The sequence below is a fragment of the Medicago truncatula genome, chromosome 2 (genome assembly GCF_003473485.1).
Source record: "Medicago truncatula cultivar Jemalong A17 chromosome 2, MtrunA17r5.0-ANR, whole genome shotgun sequence".
Taxonomy (NCBI): domain Eukaryota; kingdom Viridiplantae; phylum Streptophyta; class Magnoliopsida; order Fabales; family Fabaceae; genus Medicago; species Medicago truncatula.
Window position 1 is genome coordinate 34,579,288 of NC_053043.1, and position 17,416 is coordinate 34,596,703.

General features: G+C 37.2%; 1 protein-coding gene across 3 annotated transcripts; it reads left to right on the forward strand.

The window, feature by feature from the left end:
* The first annotated feature begins 1,864 nt into the window (after positions 1 to 1,864).
* On the forward strand, positions 1,865 to 17,205 carry LOC11416403 (cyclin-T1-5). Of its 3 annotated transcripts, none has more exons than XM_024776226.2 (7): positions 1,865 to 2,159; positions 3,457 to 3,772; positions 4,078 to 4,159; positions 6,639 to 6,773; positions 15,044 to 15,219; positions 15,308 to 15,487; positions 15,703 to 15,845. In XM_024776226.2, the coding sequence occupies exons 2-6, from the start codon at positions 3,546 to 3,548 to the stop codon at positions 15,483 to 15,485; spliced, it is 798 nt and encodes a 265-aa protein (XP_024631994.1). In that variant the 5' UTR covers positions 1,865 to 2,159; positions 3,457 to 3,545; the 3' UTR covers positions 15,486 to 15,487; positions 15,703 to 15,845. The 3 variants fall into 3 exon arrangements, with proteins under 3 accessions (XP_024631994.1, XP_024631993.1, XP_003596136.2); XM_024776225.2 differs by having other exon boundaries at positions 15,308 to 15,510; positions 15,703 to 15,841; XM_003596088.4 differs by having other exon boundaries at positions 1,866 to 2,159; positions 15,308 to 15,459; positions 15,703 to 17,205.
* Positions 17,206 to 17,416: the final 211 nt, after the last annotated feature.

The window sequence follows — 17,416 nt, forward strand, 5'->3', positions numbered from 1 at the left end:
GTGTATACGTTTAAAGAAAATACTAGGATCTTAAATAACGTGTTTCCTTAAAAAGACATCCTTGCACGTAAATGTGAGTATTAAAATAACAATCACTACTTGATTGAGTCTTTATAACTCTTATTATTGTAGTCTATCAACCATAAATTAGATTGTAATTCAAAAGGAGAACACTAAATTGGGAAGACAATAACATAGATTTTATTAAAACGAAAAGATAATTCGAAAACATCAAAATGGATCCAACTACATAAACCCTAAAAACTGAATTCCATCAATTGTCCTGCAGACATCAAACTCTCACAACAGTTGAGCGCTTGACTTGAATGTATATGTTGTCGTTCATGCAAGCATGTGGAAACCCAACTTTAACCATGACACCTTCATCAAGTTTGCGCGCCTGTACCATTCTTTTCCATCCTCCACCAAGTTTGATGTGGTGATGTGGCATGGATCTAAATATAGTGATACAATTCCACTTGTTTCCACAGTCATCAATCATTGTCAATGAAGTGGTCTTTTCCTGTTAGTTAAATCACACAGGCCCTTGTAAATAAGCATATGCATAAAAATTACAAACTGTATAACCAAATTTTTAAATGAGGTTATATAAATGTTCCTAGAAAAGCAATGTAATGCAAAATCAAAATACCATAAATCCAGAAGTGACATTAAAACCAGTTAAATACTTCTCCCACGAGATTTGAAAATTTCTCTCATCATGATGGAATGTGAGGATTTCACATGTGATCGGAACACCTTCATATACAAAGGCTGACACGATAGTTTTCTCAATCTCAAATTTCATAGAAGGAATAAAAAGAGGAGGATCCACAACACGTCCTGATCGATCAATCACATTAATCCCAAACTGTCCAGCACCGATAAACACCATCACAATAGTTCCACCCAAACGGACATCATAAAAGTCGCGTATGGCATTGAACCCAGTAGTTAAAAACACACTACCACATATCCTTTACACCATAACCTCAAACTGGTTGTTGTTAGGTCGATAAAAGTGGCGTAATCACCTAGTAATGCACCAAAATTAGAGACAAAGGTTTTTGGCAACATAAATGCACCCTGTTAAACATATACAGCCGAAATTAGTAAGTAAAAATGCTAATCAAATGAACTTTTAATTTGAATTGTCGCATCTATAAAAAGACAATATTAGTAATTCTGCACTCACATCTGTTACACGTAACTCAAGTCGAAGAGTTCTATATTGAACTCGCAATTTGTTAACAAACTTGTCTAAATCAGTTATAGGATTTGGATCTAATGGAGCTGAAAAAGATCAAAGATTCAAATAAATTAGTGCAAGTTGAAAAATATAAACGTAACAAAAAATAAGAGATCAAGAAAGAAGATGAATCATGGTTAGATTTTTTTGTGTTATTTGTACCCTTCAAGCAGTGAAATGCTAAGAGAGTTAATGGATCACTTTCCATCAGTAAGTCTAAACTGTCATTAAGAGTTTATGTACATAAAAATGATGGTAGGAGATGGTAATGGTAGAAGATGATAATGGTAGGAGATAGTAATCGTTAGGAGTTATGGTGATTTGATTAGCATTAACTACGTTTTCAATGACCATTATGACGTATCTGTATGAGAGAGGAAATGAGTAGTTTGAAAATAGAATTTGAATCAACGGCGGAGATTAGATTAACAATGAATTTTAATCAACAGCTGAGATTTGATACATGCTTAGGAGGGAATAAAAGCTAGTGATTAGGACAAACATGCTAGATAATCAACTCTAGCTTTTATAATAAAGGATTATTTTTATTTTTTTATTTTTAGGGGAGAACCAAAAGTTTTATTTTAATTTATTAAACAAAACGAAATATATGAAAAATATCAGTGTATATGGTCGGTCACACGGCCAAGTCCGTTTCTTCTTTCTCCTCTCCCCTTCATTTCATTTCCACTGTAAACCCTAATTCCCCAAATTATCCCAATTCTTCTTCTTCTTCACCTTCTTCATCTCTCTCTCTCTCTCTCTCTCTCTCTCTCTCTCTCTCTCGCATCGCGTATTGTTCTCTGACTTCCGTTTCGTGTTCCCATTGCTCGCGAAGAAAATTCTTCTCTCTCTTGTCGAATTCTTCTCCGATACTAAAACCCAACTTCAATTTCGCTTTTTGCTTCAGGTAACGCTCTAAACCCCTTTAGTTTCTGAAATTTTCAGCTTATTAAGTTGTTTTAATTTTAATTGAAGATTAATTAATTAGTTTTCGCTTTCATGTTTCATTTATGTACTTTTTGATCCTCTTTAGTTTTATGAATTGTTATTAACTTGTATATTTTTTTTTAATTTTTATTTGATTAATGATTTAAGAGTGGTATATGGAAGCATATTTCTATAGTCATTTGTTTTGGGTTATTAGGGATGTTAAATTGTTGGTATTGATGTGAAGCTCTATAGCACCGACACCTCTGATAGAAGATGATGTTCAGTGTCCGTCATGTGTCGGTACCTGCTACCGACATGACACTGACACCTGTGATTATATGTTGAATTGTCTTTTTATTGATTATTATTGATGTTGGTGTCCGTGTCTATGCTTCATAGATGTGAAATTCCTTGATGTATACATGTTCATGTATATCGGTACATGATAGTGTTATAAGAGAGAGATTATATGATATTGGTGCCCATTTTATTAGTGAGAATAAATTGGCTAAATCTTAGATTAGAGACGCTAAGTAACAAATATCATATAACAAATTATTGCCACTTGGGCCATTCAAAAGAGCTTATTTGGACTTATTATATAATCACCTGCACAAGTGCTTGTGAATTGGAAGAGCTGATGAAAAAATTGGTTATTATATGTCTACTAACAAGCAATTTTGAGCTTATTTTCATAAGCATTGCAGAGTAGCTTATTAAAAGAACTTATAAAGATCTTATATGATGCATATTATAATAGCTTATTAAATTTCCAATATTTATCGGTGCTCATTATATGTCTACAATTCGAATTTCACTTCTTTAATTCTCAGCTTGTTAAGTTGTTTGGTCTTATTACATAATCACTTGCACAAGTGTTTCGAAATTGGAAGAAGTAATGAAAATAAGTTAAAATTTGTCTAATAGAGGTTTTGAGCTTATTTTCATAAGCATCCCAATATAGCTTATTAAAAGAACTTATATAGATATTATGTGATGTTTTGTCCTGTAAACTATTCGATGGCTGAAATAACTTCTCTGTAAGTTTTTAGCTGACAAGTGCTTAATTAAGCTGTTTACTTTTTCTAATCGCCTAGTGCACATTCAAATATTTATATCAAATTAAATTAAAGAAATGTGGATTATAGTATTTATCTTGCACATTAGTGATTAATGTATTTATTATTTGTTTCTCATTAGTGTATATATTATTATTTGTTTCTCATTAGTGTATATATTATTATTTGTTTCTCATTAGTGTATTTATTATACAGGGAACAATTGGATATTAAAGTCGTGATCATCACATTTTGAAATTTGCATACATATACATCAAAACTAAGTTTAATCAGCACTTCGACTCATGGCTGGATTGTTGCTTGGTGATGCCTCTCATCAAGGAGCACATCCAGTTGGTTCTCAAAGATACTCTGAAGAGAAGCCAGAGGATGGATCAAGATGGTATTTTTCTAGGAAGGAGATTGAAGAAAATTCTCCATCCCAAGAAGATGGCATAGATTTGAAGAAAGAAACTTACCTACGCAAATCATACTGTACATTTCTGCAAGATTTAGGCATGAGGCTTAAAGTGTGAGTCTTTATTAGTAGCCTTAGATAACTATCTTAACTGCAAACCTCTTTGTTTATCTTTGTTCAACTGATATAAATGTACCTTCGTCGGCTACATATTTTTTAAAATGGTACAGACAGAATGTAAGGTTGTTTTATATGTGATCTGTGTCTTTATTGGAGTTTATTATGTTTATAACTTACATTGCTCGAGATTTTGGGATTTTTTTTTTTGTTTCTTATCATATTATAGTTACTAGCAAATGGTGATGAAGTTACTTTCCTTCGTTTATCCTGATGTTGATACTGATTTAAATCTAATGCAGACCTCAAGTAACTATTGCAACAGCAATAATCTTTTGTCATAGATTCTTTCTTCGGCAGTCCCATGCAAAGAATGACAGAAGGGTGAGTCTGTATTTTGTTATAATATACTCACATTTTATGGTGGTAATTGTTATCTCATTGAAATGTGAATAAATTCATGCTTATCCATTGTTGGCTGGATAATTAATTTTGATTTGACAACACCTGGGAACTATCTTTTATTTATGCGGGATATTGTGGTTAGTCAAAATAAGATACGAGAGTGTAGACATTATTGTATTCTTGGAAATTTTTAAGAAAAAAAACATAAAAGGATATAAAGTTTCAGTTATTTATATCTCCTAGTTGTTAAAAATAAAACAAATGGCTTATTGTTGAAGATTGGTTTATTTACTTTTTGTCCTATACTTATTGCAGTGCTTATATATCTAGCTATGACACTGAAAAACTGGTGCACTATTTTACTGTATGAAACATGGATATAAACCAGGACACCGATACAATCACACGTAGACAATGCTAATGTCAAAATGTAGGACACCGTCTCTCAAATGTATTCTTGGAAATTTAAGAAAAAAACATAAAAGGATATAATGTTTCACTTATTTATATCTCCTAGTTGTTAAAAATAAAACAAATGGCTTATTGTTGAAGATTGGTTTATTTACCTTTTGTCCTATACTTATTGTAGTGCTTATATATCTAGCTATGACACTGAAAAACTGGTGCACTATTTTACTGTATGAAACATGGATATAAACCAGGACACCGGATACAATCACACGTAGACATTGCTAATGTCAAAATGTAGGACACTGTCTTTCAAAAAAAAAAAAATGTAGGACACCAATACACAACCACACATTTATAAATGATCAAAGAGGTGAGATATAGTGATTAACATGATTTCATAGAATCATAGTTAGAAGCAAAATTATTCTAACTAAAAACACATAGCCAAACAAAATATATAAATTTTCATTTTCCAGTAAGATGTCCCGTTCGACAGGAGCCGTGTATGAGGTAGGGGACTGTGAAATAGAAGGGTGTATGTTATACAATAACTGACATAATATTGGCAAACGGGTTAGCCTATTTATTGGAAGTTTTGTTACCAGCAGTTGAATATAGAGATTGTGGCAATCAGCCAGTTTTTTGTTTAGTGTTTAGCTTGTTTTTATATTGGTGTTGGACTTACTTGCTTATTTGTCCAAAAAAAAATATTAGATGCTTATTGCAAATTCGGAAAATTATCACATTAAATGCATAATACTACATTATCGTGAGAATGTCATATTTTCTTTCTTCGGTCTTCCAACTTACTGGGTTGTTATACACCCTAGGCCTAGTGAACTAATCCTACCCCACCTTATGATTTTTTACGAAGTTGTAAAAATTGTGCAATTTACTGATCCTGTGCACATAAAATCTCAAGAGTAATGATATTTGTACAACCATTTTGTGACAACTTTTGGGACAACCTTCTCTCTTCTTATTGGAAAAAACAATAGAGAGAGACTTGTTCCAAAATAGTTGTATAAATATCATTTCTCAAATCACAATGTGGCGTGGTTGATCAGATTAGGATTCCAGTGACAACTCAAACTCGTGAGATCAGCGAGCTTCATGGGCTGGGTTATTGCAGTTATCATCATTCCGCTGATAGAATAGCAATATCATATTTTGTTTTATATTTTTCTACTGCGTAGATGCCGTGGTAATAAGAGTAGATCAAATGGAGGAGAGTCAAGTTAAAAGATGTAGAGGAAGACCTAGGAAAACTATTAGAGAAACCATTAGAAAGGATTTAGAGGTCAATGAGTTGGATCCAAATTTGGTTTATGATAGAACACTATGGCGTCATTTGATCCATGTAGCCGACCCCACTTAGTGGGATAAGGCTTGGTTGTTGTTGTTTTTGATGTTCCATCATCTTGGTCTGTAGGCACCAATCATTGGAGTGTGATATGATAACTATTTAGCTTTTTTAGGTATTAAAACCACACACCATACTATGTAGTATGGTTAATTTTACTCCCTGGTATGTATAATATGTTAAGATGTAAAGATATTAATATTTATGAGTGACATTTAATGACTCTTTTTAGGTACAATTAATGACTTTCCTTATAATATATTATTGTTAGCGAAACATAAGTGGCATTTGTAGAATTGTTTTATGTTGGTCATCGGATCACTTCATTCCTCGTCAGTTGTTTGGGTTTTTGTTCTGCTATTTAGAATATTTAGTTTTATGCCTTTGTTGTATTGTTTTGAACGGAATTTTTTATGGCTTCTTACTTTTGTTTGTATTGTATTCCTTTTTCTTCATTTGGAAAACTTATGGATCTAATGTCGTCTTTATCTTGTATCTGTTAGGATTTCCTATTTTTCAGCATTTATTTGAGTCCGTGGACGTGTACCTTGATGTGTGATATATGCCTGAGTGCACAGTCATTAATAATTTTTATGTTTTCACGTGATGCATGGTCAATGATATGTAGGTTGAAATATTAAGTTAGAGACATGGTGATAATTAATAACTTTCTATGTTTTACAGACCATTGCAACAGTGTGCATGTTTCTAGCTGGCAAAGTTGAAGAAACTCCTCGGCCATTGAAAGATGTGATCATGGTTTCATACGAAATTATAAATAAGAAGGATCCAACAGCAGTTCAGAGAATCAAACAGAAGGTATGCCATTTAATATATCCTAATTTTACAAACCCACAATTAAGAATTGTAGAATAGGAAGGAAGAAAGAAATAAGGTGAGTATATGAATAATGAATGTGATGAGGATTTGGCTCCTCTAAAGGTTAAAGTGCAGAGTTGTAACCGCAATCAATGGTCTGGATTTAAACAACTTCGTAATTTGTTATTCATGTGCATGCACAAATTACAATCTATAAGTGTTGTCTTTTTCAATAAGTGGTTATTATTGTACGCCGTACTCTATCGTTGAAAATTGCACCCCCCTCATTTTAGAGTAGACAAATTCAAAATCTGACATCCAAAGAGAGATTTATACTCCCTCCACAAAGGATTCTCCCTTTGTCTTACAAACTACTTTATTATATAAAAATCTCCATTTTCTATCCTCATTCCCCCATATTTGAAGTTGGTATCCTGTGTAACTAACTTCTCTATTTTATCTTATCTAATATCTCAACTAACTGTATTTTCTAATTGTTCCCTTGACTACTATCCTAATGCCACCTCTTCAAAATTCATCTCGCTTGAAGGTGGAGATTGGGGAGTCCTGTTGGTCATCTCCCCATCATGCATCACCCCTTGACTCTTGATAGAGCCTGTGATGGGTTCAATTAAACAAGATGAAGGAAATGATAGAAGAAAGATATGAAATGATATAAAAGGATGAAATCTGCAATTGCAATTACTAAGATCCACAATTACAGGAGAATGACAAAGTATGAAAAATGAGTAACAAACTGGTAGTGAACTACCAGCCCCAAAAGCACACAGGCTTTTCCCAAATCACCTATTGTGACCCCACAAGATCTTAACAGAAAAAATAGTGAATGAATCCTTCATTCCTCTGACACAGTATATATAGCATCCTCATGCATTCTTTTCCACGTCACCCTTCACCCCTTTTGTCCTTTTCCTAGTGTAAACTTTCCACACCCTTGGTTGAGGCCCATAGTCTAAGCCCACTCCATTTGCTGCATTCCTATCAATTCCCTCCTCCTTAGAAACAGTCTTGTCCTCAAGACTAAAATCAGGAAATTGTCCACGCAGAAATTCATCATCCTCCCAAGTGACATCATCCAAAGTCTTGTTTTTCCATTTGATCAGACTTTGATGCACTTCAGTACCTGCCTGCATAGTTACTCTAGATCCCAGAACTTTCTCAGGGTACACATCATCTGCATCATTAACTTCCAGTTCCTTAGGTAAATCACCTTGCACCTGATACTCCCCTACAGCCTTCTTGAGTAGTGATACATGAAACACAGGGTGAATTTTAGATTCCAGAGGTAACTTCAACTTGTATGCTACTTCACCAATTCTCTGTGTAATCTGGAAAGGACCATAGTACCTTGCAGCTAATTTTTGATTGATTCTCTTCACAACAGATTGTTGCTATGAGGTCTGAGTTTGAGAAAAACCCACTCTCCAACTTCAAAGCACAAGTCTCTCCTCTTCTTGTTAGCATACCTTGACATTTGTTCCTGAGCCTTCATCAAATGCAATTTCAGCTGTTTCAAGGCTTCATCTCTCTCACTAAGTTCCAAGGCTACAGCAGCGACTTTCGTTTCATTAGAGAGGAATCTGAGTATAGTAGGAGGTTGTCTGCCATAGACCACCTCAAAAGGAGTTTTCCCAATAGAACTGTGATAGGTAGTGTTGTACCACAACTCAGCCCAATGGACCCAAAGAGACCATGTTTTAGGATGATCAGAAGCAAAACATTTAAGATAACTCTCCAAACACCTATTAATCACCTCAGTTTGGCCATCAGTCTCCGGATGGTAAGCTGTACTCATCTTGAGTTTAGTCCCCTGCAATTTGAACAACTCCATCCAAAAATGGCTCACAAATAACGGGTCCCTGTCACTGATGATGGAACTAGGAATACCATGTAACCTTACCACTTCTTTAATAAAGAGTTCAGCAACACATTTTGCAGTATAAGGGTGTTTAAGCAGCATGAAATGACTATACTTTGAGAGCCTATCTACGACCACTAGTACTGCTTCAAAGCCTCTAGATTTGGGTAATCCAGTAATGAAGTCTAAGGATAAATCCTCCCAGACAGCATTGGGAATAGGAAGAGGTTACAGCAGTCCTCCTGGTGAAGTAGCACTATATTTCTGTCTTTGACACACATCACAAGCTCTAACAAAGTCCCTGATACGCTTCTGCATTCCTACCCAATACAAATTATCAGATAACCTTCTGTATGTCCTCAGAAAGCCAGAGTGTCCTCCAGTGGGTGTGCTATGGAATTCTTCTAACAGTACCGGAATTGAAGGTGACTCAGGTGAAATTACCAATCTGCCATGATAAAATAAAACTCCTTGTTTCACCTCAAATCCTGGTTTCTTGTCTGGTGCCTGTTGTACTTCTTCAGTCAGCTTTTGCACATAAGGATCATTGGCCAATTCATCCAGTAACTTCTGCTTATCAGCCCATAAAGGAACAGAGACAATAGTATTCATCTCTATTTCATCATAGCATCTGGACAATGAATCTGCAGCTCTATTTTCCAACCCTGGTTTGTACTTTACTTCAAACTGATAGCCAAGCAACTTGGCCAGCCAACACTGCTGGTCAGGAGATGAGATTCTTTGCTGTAGAAAATGCTTCAAGCTTTTGTGGTCTGTGTACACAATGAACTCCCTACCCAGAAGGTAATGTCTCCAATGTTGAATGCATAAAACAAGAGCCATTAACTCTTTCTCATACACAGATTTTGCTAAATTTCCATCTGAAAGTGCTTTGCTGAAAAATGCAACTGGTTGTCTTTGTTGCATCAGTACAGCTCCAATACCTCTTCCTGCAGCATCACACTCAACCTCAAAAGGCAAGCTAAAATTTGGAAGTACCAAGACAGGGGGAGATGTCATGATTTTCTTCATTTCATTGAAAGCCTTCACAGCATCTTGATTCCAAGAAAAATTATCTTTCTTTGTTAACTCAGTTAAAGGCTTCGCCACTTTACCATAATCCTTGATGAACTTCCTGTAGTACCCAGTAAGGCCAAGGAATCCACGCACTCCCTTCACATTCTTTGGTTCTGGCCACTCTAAAATGCACCTGACCTTCTCAGGATCCACAGCCACTCCTTCCCCAGAAATCACATGACCAAGATAATCAATTTGGGCACAACCAAATTTACATTTTGACTGGTTTGCTACAAAGCAATTATCCATCAGCACAGATAAGACTATCCTCAAATGTTGTTGATGCTCCCCAATATTTCTGCTATATATCAGAATATCATCAAAGAATACAAGAACAAATTTTCTTAAATATGGTCTAAAAAAACCATTCATGTGGCCTAAAAAGTTGCAGGGGCATTCATCAATCCAAAAGGCATGACTAAGTATTCATAATGCCCATTGTGAGTTCTAAAAGCTGTTTTAGGAATATCACTTTCAAAAACTCTAATTTGGTGATAACCTGATTTTAAATCAATTTTAGAAAACACAGTGGCTCCATTAAGTTCATCTAATAATTCATCTACTATAGGTATAGGGTACTTATCTGGAATAGTTTCCTTATTCAGTGCTCTGTAATCCACACACATCCTCCAAGTTTTGTCCTTCTTTTTGACCAGTATCACCGGACTAGAATAAGCGCTCATGCTTGGTCTAATTACTCCTGCCTTCAATAGTTCTTCAACTTGTCTTTCAATTTCTTCCTTTTGGTGATGTGGATACTTATACGGCCTAACATTAACAGGACCATGTTCTGGAAGCAGATTAATGCGATGCACCTGAGTCCTCTTTGGGGGAAGTTGGATCTGCTCTTGAAAAACTTCACTAAATTCCTTCAAGATGGTGTTCACCCCTTCAGAAACCACCATTTTACCAGCTTCAATTGATTTAAAATGTGACCACCACCAGTCCATTCCCAATCTGCTATGAGTATCTTCCAGAAATGTGTTCACGTAGCTTTGCCTAACATCTTTGTTGCCTTGACCCTGCAGCTTCACCCATTTGTTTCCATCAGCGAACTCCATAGTGAGTGCTTTCCAATCCATAATCACCTGACCAAGTGTGCTCAACCATGCAACTCCTAACACCATATCTAAACCACCCAACTCCAAAACCAGGGCGTCAATAACTATCTCAATCTCTCCCATCTTCATACGAACACCTTTACAGATTCCCCTAGTTACCACTTTATGTCCGTCACGTAGCTTAATGCATCTTGCTGCTACCGGTGTGATGACCAGACCTAGCGCCGTTGTTACCTTCGGAGAAATGAAGTTGTGGCTTGCCCCACTATCAATCAATACTAGAAGATCAACATTATCGATTTTGCCCTCAACCTTCATAGTACGATGTTCTCCCAGGCTTCCCAAAACCCCCATAGACTTGCATTCCACCTCCACATCTTCCTCGCTTTCTTCATACGCATCTTCTAACGTGATAATCTCGCCGTCTTCATTTATTGTTTCGCCTTCACCCAAGATCAACACTCTTAGCGACTTCTCAGGACATTTGTGTAGTGTGGGGTGGTACTTACCCCCACATCGGAAGCATAAGCCCAGGGCTCTTCTCTCAGCAATCTCCTCATTTCGCATACTTCGTATTCCTTTCCCATTTTCAGAATTTCCAGATCTAGACTCATTACCCCCCTTTCTAGCCGTTGATGCACTTGAAGCTGTAGGATTACCATTAGATCCAATTGAACCTGTTTTGAGTCGGGTTAGATGTATGTGTTGGATCCCTCAGGAATGACCCATTTCTCCCTTTTGCTGACCCGGCCCAACCACTTTGGCCCAAACGCTCGTATCCACCTCTCTTCAGAACACGCTTCTCTCCATCATCATCTTCCTCCCTCAATTCTTCTTCCACGTCCTTCGCGATTCGCATCATCTCCATTCTACTCAGAGGATTTAACGTACGAACCCTTCGGATCTGTGGTTTTAATCCACTCATGAAGTATCCCAAATATTGTTCCTCTGGAAGCCTCCCCACTTGAGATGACAATAATTCGAAAGCTTCAACAAACTCTTCTACACTCCCCTTCTGACGTAGAGTGGATAGTTCCTCGAACGGGTTCTCTAAGCGCCTTCCGCCGTAACGAGCAATTAGCGCGCGCTTCAGTTTCTCCCATGAGAGTGCATCCTCTGTTTCCATCAAAAGATTGAACCAATGAATGGTTGAACCCTCCATGCTTAACCTTGCCAGCTTCACACGCATGTCATCTGCACTGTTTTGTACATCGAAATAGATCTCTGCTCTTGTGATCCATCCCACTGGATCGTCACCGTCGAACAACGGAAGCTTCACTTTCTTTCCGGCGAGACGTGATTCACTCTGACTTGAACTTCCAGAAGATGTTTCTCCATCAGGAACAGCACCTTTGGAACTGATCTGCTTGCTCAATTCCGTAAGAATTAAGCTCTGCTGATGCATCTGTTGAGCATGTTGTTGCATCTGGGATGCGAGGCTTTGCAGTGTGGTTGTCACGGTTTCCATCTGAGTTTCCAACGCATCTAAACGGTCACCCATCTTAGGTTTTCTTGGCATCTACAATTTTCCGGTGTGTTGGTGGTTTTTTGATCCGGTAGGTCGGACCAATTGATGGGTTCAATTAAACAAGATGAAGGAAATGATAGAAGAAAGATATGAAATGATATAAAAGGATGAAATCTGCAATTGCAATTACTAAGATCCACAATTACAGGAGAATGACAAAGTATGAAAAATGAGTAACAAACTGGTAGTGAACTACCAGCCCCAAAAGCACACAGGCTTTTCCCAAATCACCTATTGTGACCCCACAAGATCTTAACAGAGAAAATAGTGAATGAATCCTTCATTCCTCTGACACAGTATATATAGCATCCTCATGCATTCTTTTCCACGTCACCCTTCACCCCTTTTGTCCTTTTCCTAGTGTAAACTTTCCACACCCTTGGTTGAGGCCCATAGTCTAAGCCCACTCCATTTGCTGCATTCCTATCAGCCTGAGCTAATGCAATCAGCCCAAATAAGGATTTGGTTAAGCAAGTGTCTAGTGGTCCTTAGGCGTGAAAGTTTTACACCAGTTGAGAGAGAAAGGGAGAGTGGGGGAAGAATGAAGTGAGGTAATGTGTGAAATAATGCACTGGCAGAGAGAGAGTAAATTAGGGAATCATGTGGAGAATTCAGTTATCATATATAATCAGAAGAGGTGTGGGGAGAAAGGTAGCTTTTGGCATTCATTTGAGAAGATAATGTTTTATTGTCTGCACTTGAAATGTTTTCAGCAGTAGCAATCTAGCCTAGAGGATATCGTTGTTTGAAACTTGGAAGTTCCACCTTCTTCGCGCATGATCTGTACTTTTTGTCGCCCTTTGTGCTGCTCTTACTGCCCCGTTCCTTACTTCCTGTTACTCAATTTGTGTATGCTTGGATAGAGGAACCCCAATCTCTTCCGGGTTTCATAGTCCACTACACTCTCCTTCTCTGGCATTCAAGAATCTGTTCGATGTTGTCGACTGTGGAAACATTCTTCTTGACTTTGTAGAGATGAATGTTGTGTTCACAGGCCACCTTCTCGAGAAATTTTATTTATGTTTCTGAAGTTTCATTACTTGACTAGTCGACTCCATGGCTGAACATAAAAGCTAAGAATTCTCATCCAAGGGTTTCCCTTTCTCACACAAACTATCAAATTTTCTTAATCTCTTTTCTCTCTCCTGATTACTCTCATTTATCTAACTGTTATGCCACCTGGTTTACTAAGTAACTGACTTAACATTCTGTCCCTAACTAATATCTAGGAATGAACAAAGTGACCAGTTACAGGGCCCCAAGCGCAACCATATCCAAACCATTTTTTTTAAATCAGCAATTTGGAAAAACAAATTAATTGGCCCATTTCATATTCATACATGGGTTGTCTGATTTAGTAAACCTGACTAGTGAAGTTGAGGTCCATATCCTAACTTGGTTGTCTGATTTTCAGCCTCTCTTGCTACTCTATGTTCCCCCAGTTCCATTATTCTTGTTGATTTGCAGTACTCTCCTTGCAGTCAGAAGTCAAAATTGCAAACCCTTATCCCAATTTGAATCTCAATCTGCGGTCAAGATTTTATTCACTCGAGATTCATTCCTCAATTCCCATACACCTTGGCACCTTCAGATTTTGTGACACCAAGTCCAGCAGCAGTACTCGTAGCATTCCTCCATCCTTTTTGTTTTGCAACAAACTTTACTGGAAGAGGCTGGAGTTGGAGAAGCTATAGACAGATCCTGTTGTTGAGAACCCTTGATGTTGTGGGAGTTGCACCATAGCCCAGAGGTGGGAGTGAGGCCAATGAATTTAGGTGTGTGTGGTGTGTAGTTGAAATGGGGGAGGAGGGGAGGAAGAGAGTATTCACTGGTGAGGGGAGGGGAGGAAGAGAGTGCAGGATGGAGTACCAGTGTACTACTAGTGATGGCCAAGGGATGACTTTTGTGATTCCTTCATTTGAATGATGAAGGATCCTGGGGTGTATAATTCTGACGTGTGAGATACAATACAAAGATGCAAAGAAAAAAACAAGACCGTTTTGAGGTACTGGGAGGATTGATGAAACTGAATTGGAAATCAAATCTTGTACAAAACTGGTTTTGAAATCGGACATGGGACCGGTTTCAGAGGATATGTGATTTGGTTTTGAAATCCAATCTTGATCAATGGTTAAGAATTGGATATGATTAGGTTTTCGGAAAAAACTATCCATCAACTGCTATTAACATCTCTTTTTCTATTATCAAGCAATCTCTACTCCCTGTGTTGAACTTGAATTACCTGTTGATATACTACATTCTATGCAGTGGTTTGATTTAGGTGCTGTGGTGAATATCTTTTTTAATTAACTTCCACCTTACATCCATTATAGTGGAAATATTTACATTTCTGTCATGTAAAATATTTGACCCTGCTGCCAGGAGGCTAATGCATGCAAACAATGATTTGCAAGTTATATCTATTGATTGAGTTTAACTTTTTTGTTTGTTTGTTTAACCTACAGTGATTTTCTTTCAAAATCAATTCTTTTTGAAGTTTTTTGTTTTCTTCCTACATCAAGTAATATAAATTTCTCAAATGCAATTAATATTTTTTATAGTTGCAAAAATGTCCTAGGAAGTTCATATGGGTTAATTTTGATTTTTTTTATTTTTTTGGTGTTTGTTTAACCAAAGTGTATTTCTTTTGAAGTTTCATTTTCTTCGTGCCTCTTGTAATATAAATTTTTCTCATGCAATTTTTGTACATGCAAAAATGAAACAGGAAGTGTATGAGCAGCAGAAGGAATTAATTCTACTTGCAGAGAGGGTTGTTCTTGCAACTCTTGGTTTTGATTTTAATGTGCACCATCCTTATAAACCTCTTGTTGAGGCAATAAAGAAATTCAAGGTTGCTCAAAACGCCCTTGCTCAAGTTGCTTGGAATTTCGTAAATGATGGGTAAGAATTGTATGATGATTACCACATTTTTATTAAGACCAATTGCCTTCGAATTTCCTTTCCTGAAATTTGGGTATGACATGCGCAGACTTCGGACATCTCTTTGCTTGCAATTTAAGCCCCACCACATTGCAGCTGGAGCCATATTCCTTGCTGCCAAGTTTCTAAAGGTGAAGCTCCCATCGGATGGGGAGAAGGTCTGGTGGCAAGAGTTTGATGTCACCCCACGCCAATTGGAGGGTCGGTGTCTTTTTTTTCGATACTAGTGGTATAAAGAAATGAGAAACAAAAGTACCAACTCATCATTATTTCTCTTTTTCTGTTTTCTGTTCCTGTTGCATGTTTCCCTCTATTTGGAGTGTGGTGATATCTTAGTATTCTATTGAAGTAGATTAGTATAATCATGCCAACATTGAGTATAACAGTTATTTATACTTCCTTTTTATTTCAACGCTATACCCAATGTTTACCTACTTTTTGCAGAAGTGAGTAACCAAATGCTCGAACTGTATGAACAAAATCGAATGCCGCCTTCCAATGAGGCTGAAGGAACTACTGGAGGTGCAGCTTCCATTCGGACCACCGTAAAAGCTCCAACTAGTAATGATGAAACTGCACCCGCAAACAGTAATTCCCAGACCGGAGGCATAAGTTCAAGACTTGAAACATCAAAGCCTGCATCTTCAAAGACTGCTTTTGATTCATCTGCCGCCAATCAGGTTGGGCGTCCCGTCTCTAATCCTGGAAGAAGTAGAGATTATGGGTCCACAGAAATAAAGCACAGGGTGGAAGATGATGTCAAAGGCAATCAACATCCTGAACATGAACCTCTTCCATATAAAGACAACTTACAGCAAGTACAAGATGTGGTGAGATCTCGGTCTGATAATGGTCAAAAAGAGCACGAAAACAATACTCTTAGAACTGAAACTAAAGAACATTCTGAATCGAAAGATAAACATAACAGCAGAAACCCAGATCATAAGGATGTTAGTATGCTTAGCCGGCCTCCTCAGGAAGCTATTAAAAAAATCAATACAGACAAGGTAAAGGCTGCATTAGAAAAACGAAGGAAAGCAGCTGGTCATCTAACCAAAAAAACAGATTTCATGGATGACGATGATCTCATTGAGAGGGAACTGGAAGATGGAATAGAATTGGCTCCTCCTGAGAGTGAGAAGAGTAAGCAAGATAGAAGGCAAAGCTGGTCGAAGCTCTCAGCAGATAAAGCAGATTATGAAAACTCTCATGGGAGACACCACGATCATGCAGATGAGCAACCTCATGGGGTAAAGGGTCTGCCATCACGTGGACCAGATCCAAGTGCTGTGGAAGAAGGTGAGGTGGCAGCTTTTGATGACATAAGTGCAGGGCTTCCATCACCCAAGTCAAGCAGTCGCAAGAGGAAAGCAGGGAGCTCACCTGATAGAGCAGTGGAGGGGAAGCAGCGACATAATCATGGCCCTGGACCTCACCACAATAATCGTTCTGATTATGTTGAAGATAGGAGCAAGGTAAGCAGGTTAAGCCATACCGAGAGAGACAGCAAAAGGCATGCTCAGGAAAATCATGTTTGAACATGGATAAGTTATTATTCCGAGATATTTTCTGGTAATAACCTCCTTAGCTGCCAATGAATCTCTCTGATAGAGGAATTTTAAGTGTTTTAAGGACATGAAAACAAATTGAATTTGGTTGGAAGGACTAATGTCATTTCCTTAATTTATGGGCATTTGGGAAAAACTGTATCATAGAAGTTAAGTGTTATAATATATATTAGTGCAAAACTTGTAATGGATGACCCAATTTCCCAATATGATCCATGTTTTTGATGATTATTACCCCTGTGAAATAATGGTAGTTACGATGATTATAAACTCTGAGCAAACCAAAAGGGAAGATTGTTGTTGTTGTTCTGTACTATGTTCAGGAGTTTGAAGTGCTTTTCTAATGTCTAGTATATTTATGCCCCTGGGAGATATGAAATTTGTGTTTGCCGCAACAGTTTTTAATTTGTTTTTTTTGGTTTAAATGCACTTTTGATCCCATTTATTTTAGTTCCCCTATTTTATTTTATTTTTGGTTTTTTTTAATCCCCACCAATTTTAGTGATTTGTCATGCGGTGATGTGGTAGTGTGTTGGCTAATTAAGTTTTCATGTCATTAACAATGACATTAAAAAAATGTAAAAACTAAT

What these genes read in the sequence shown, in the direction of transcription:
- LOC11416403 (XM_003596088.4), top strand. Translation starts at nt 3,546, where the DNA reads ATGGCTGGATTGTTGCTTGGTGATGCCTCTCATCAAGGAGCACATCCA. An exon ending in TTCAGAGAATCAAACAGAAG is followed by an intron (nt 6,774 to 15,043) that starts GTATGCCATTTA and finishes AAAATGAAACAG; the next exon opens with GAAGTGTATGAGCAGCAGAA. An exon ending in TGGAATTTCGTAAATGATGG is followed by an intron (nt 15,220 to 15,307) that starts GTAAGAATTGTA and finishes TGACATGCGCAG; the next exon opens with ACTTCGGACATCTCTTTGCT.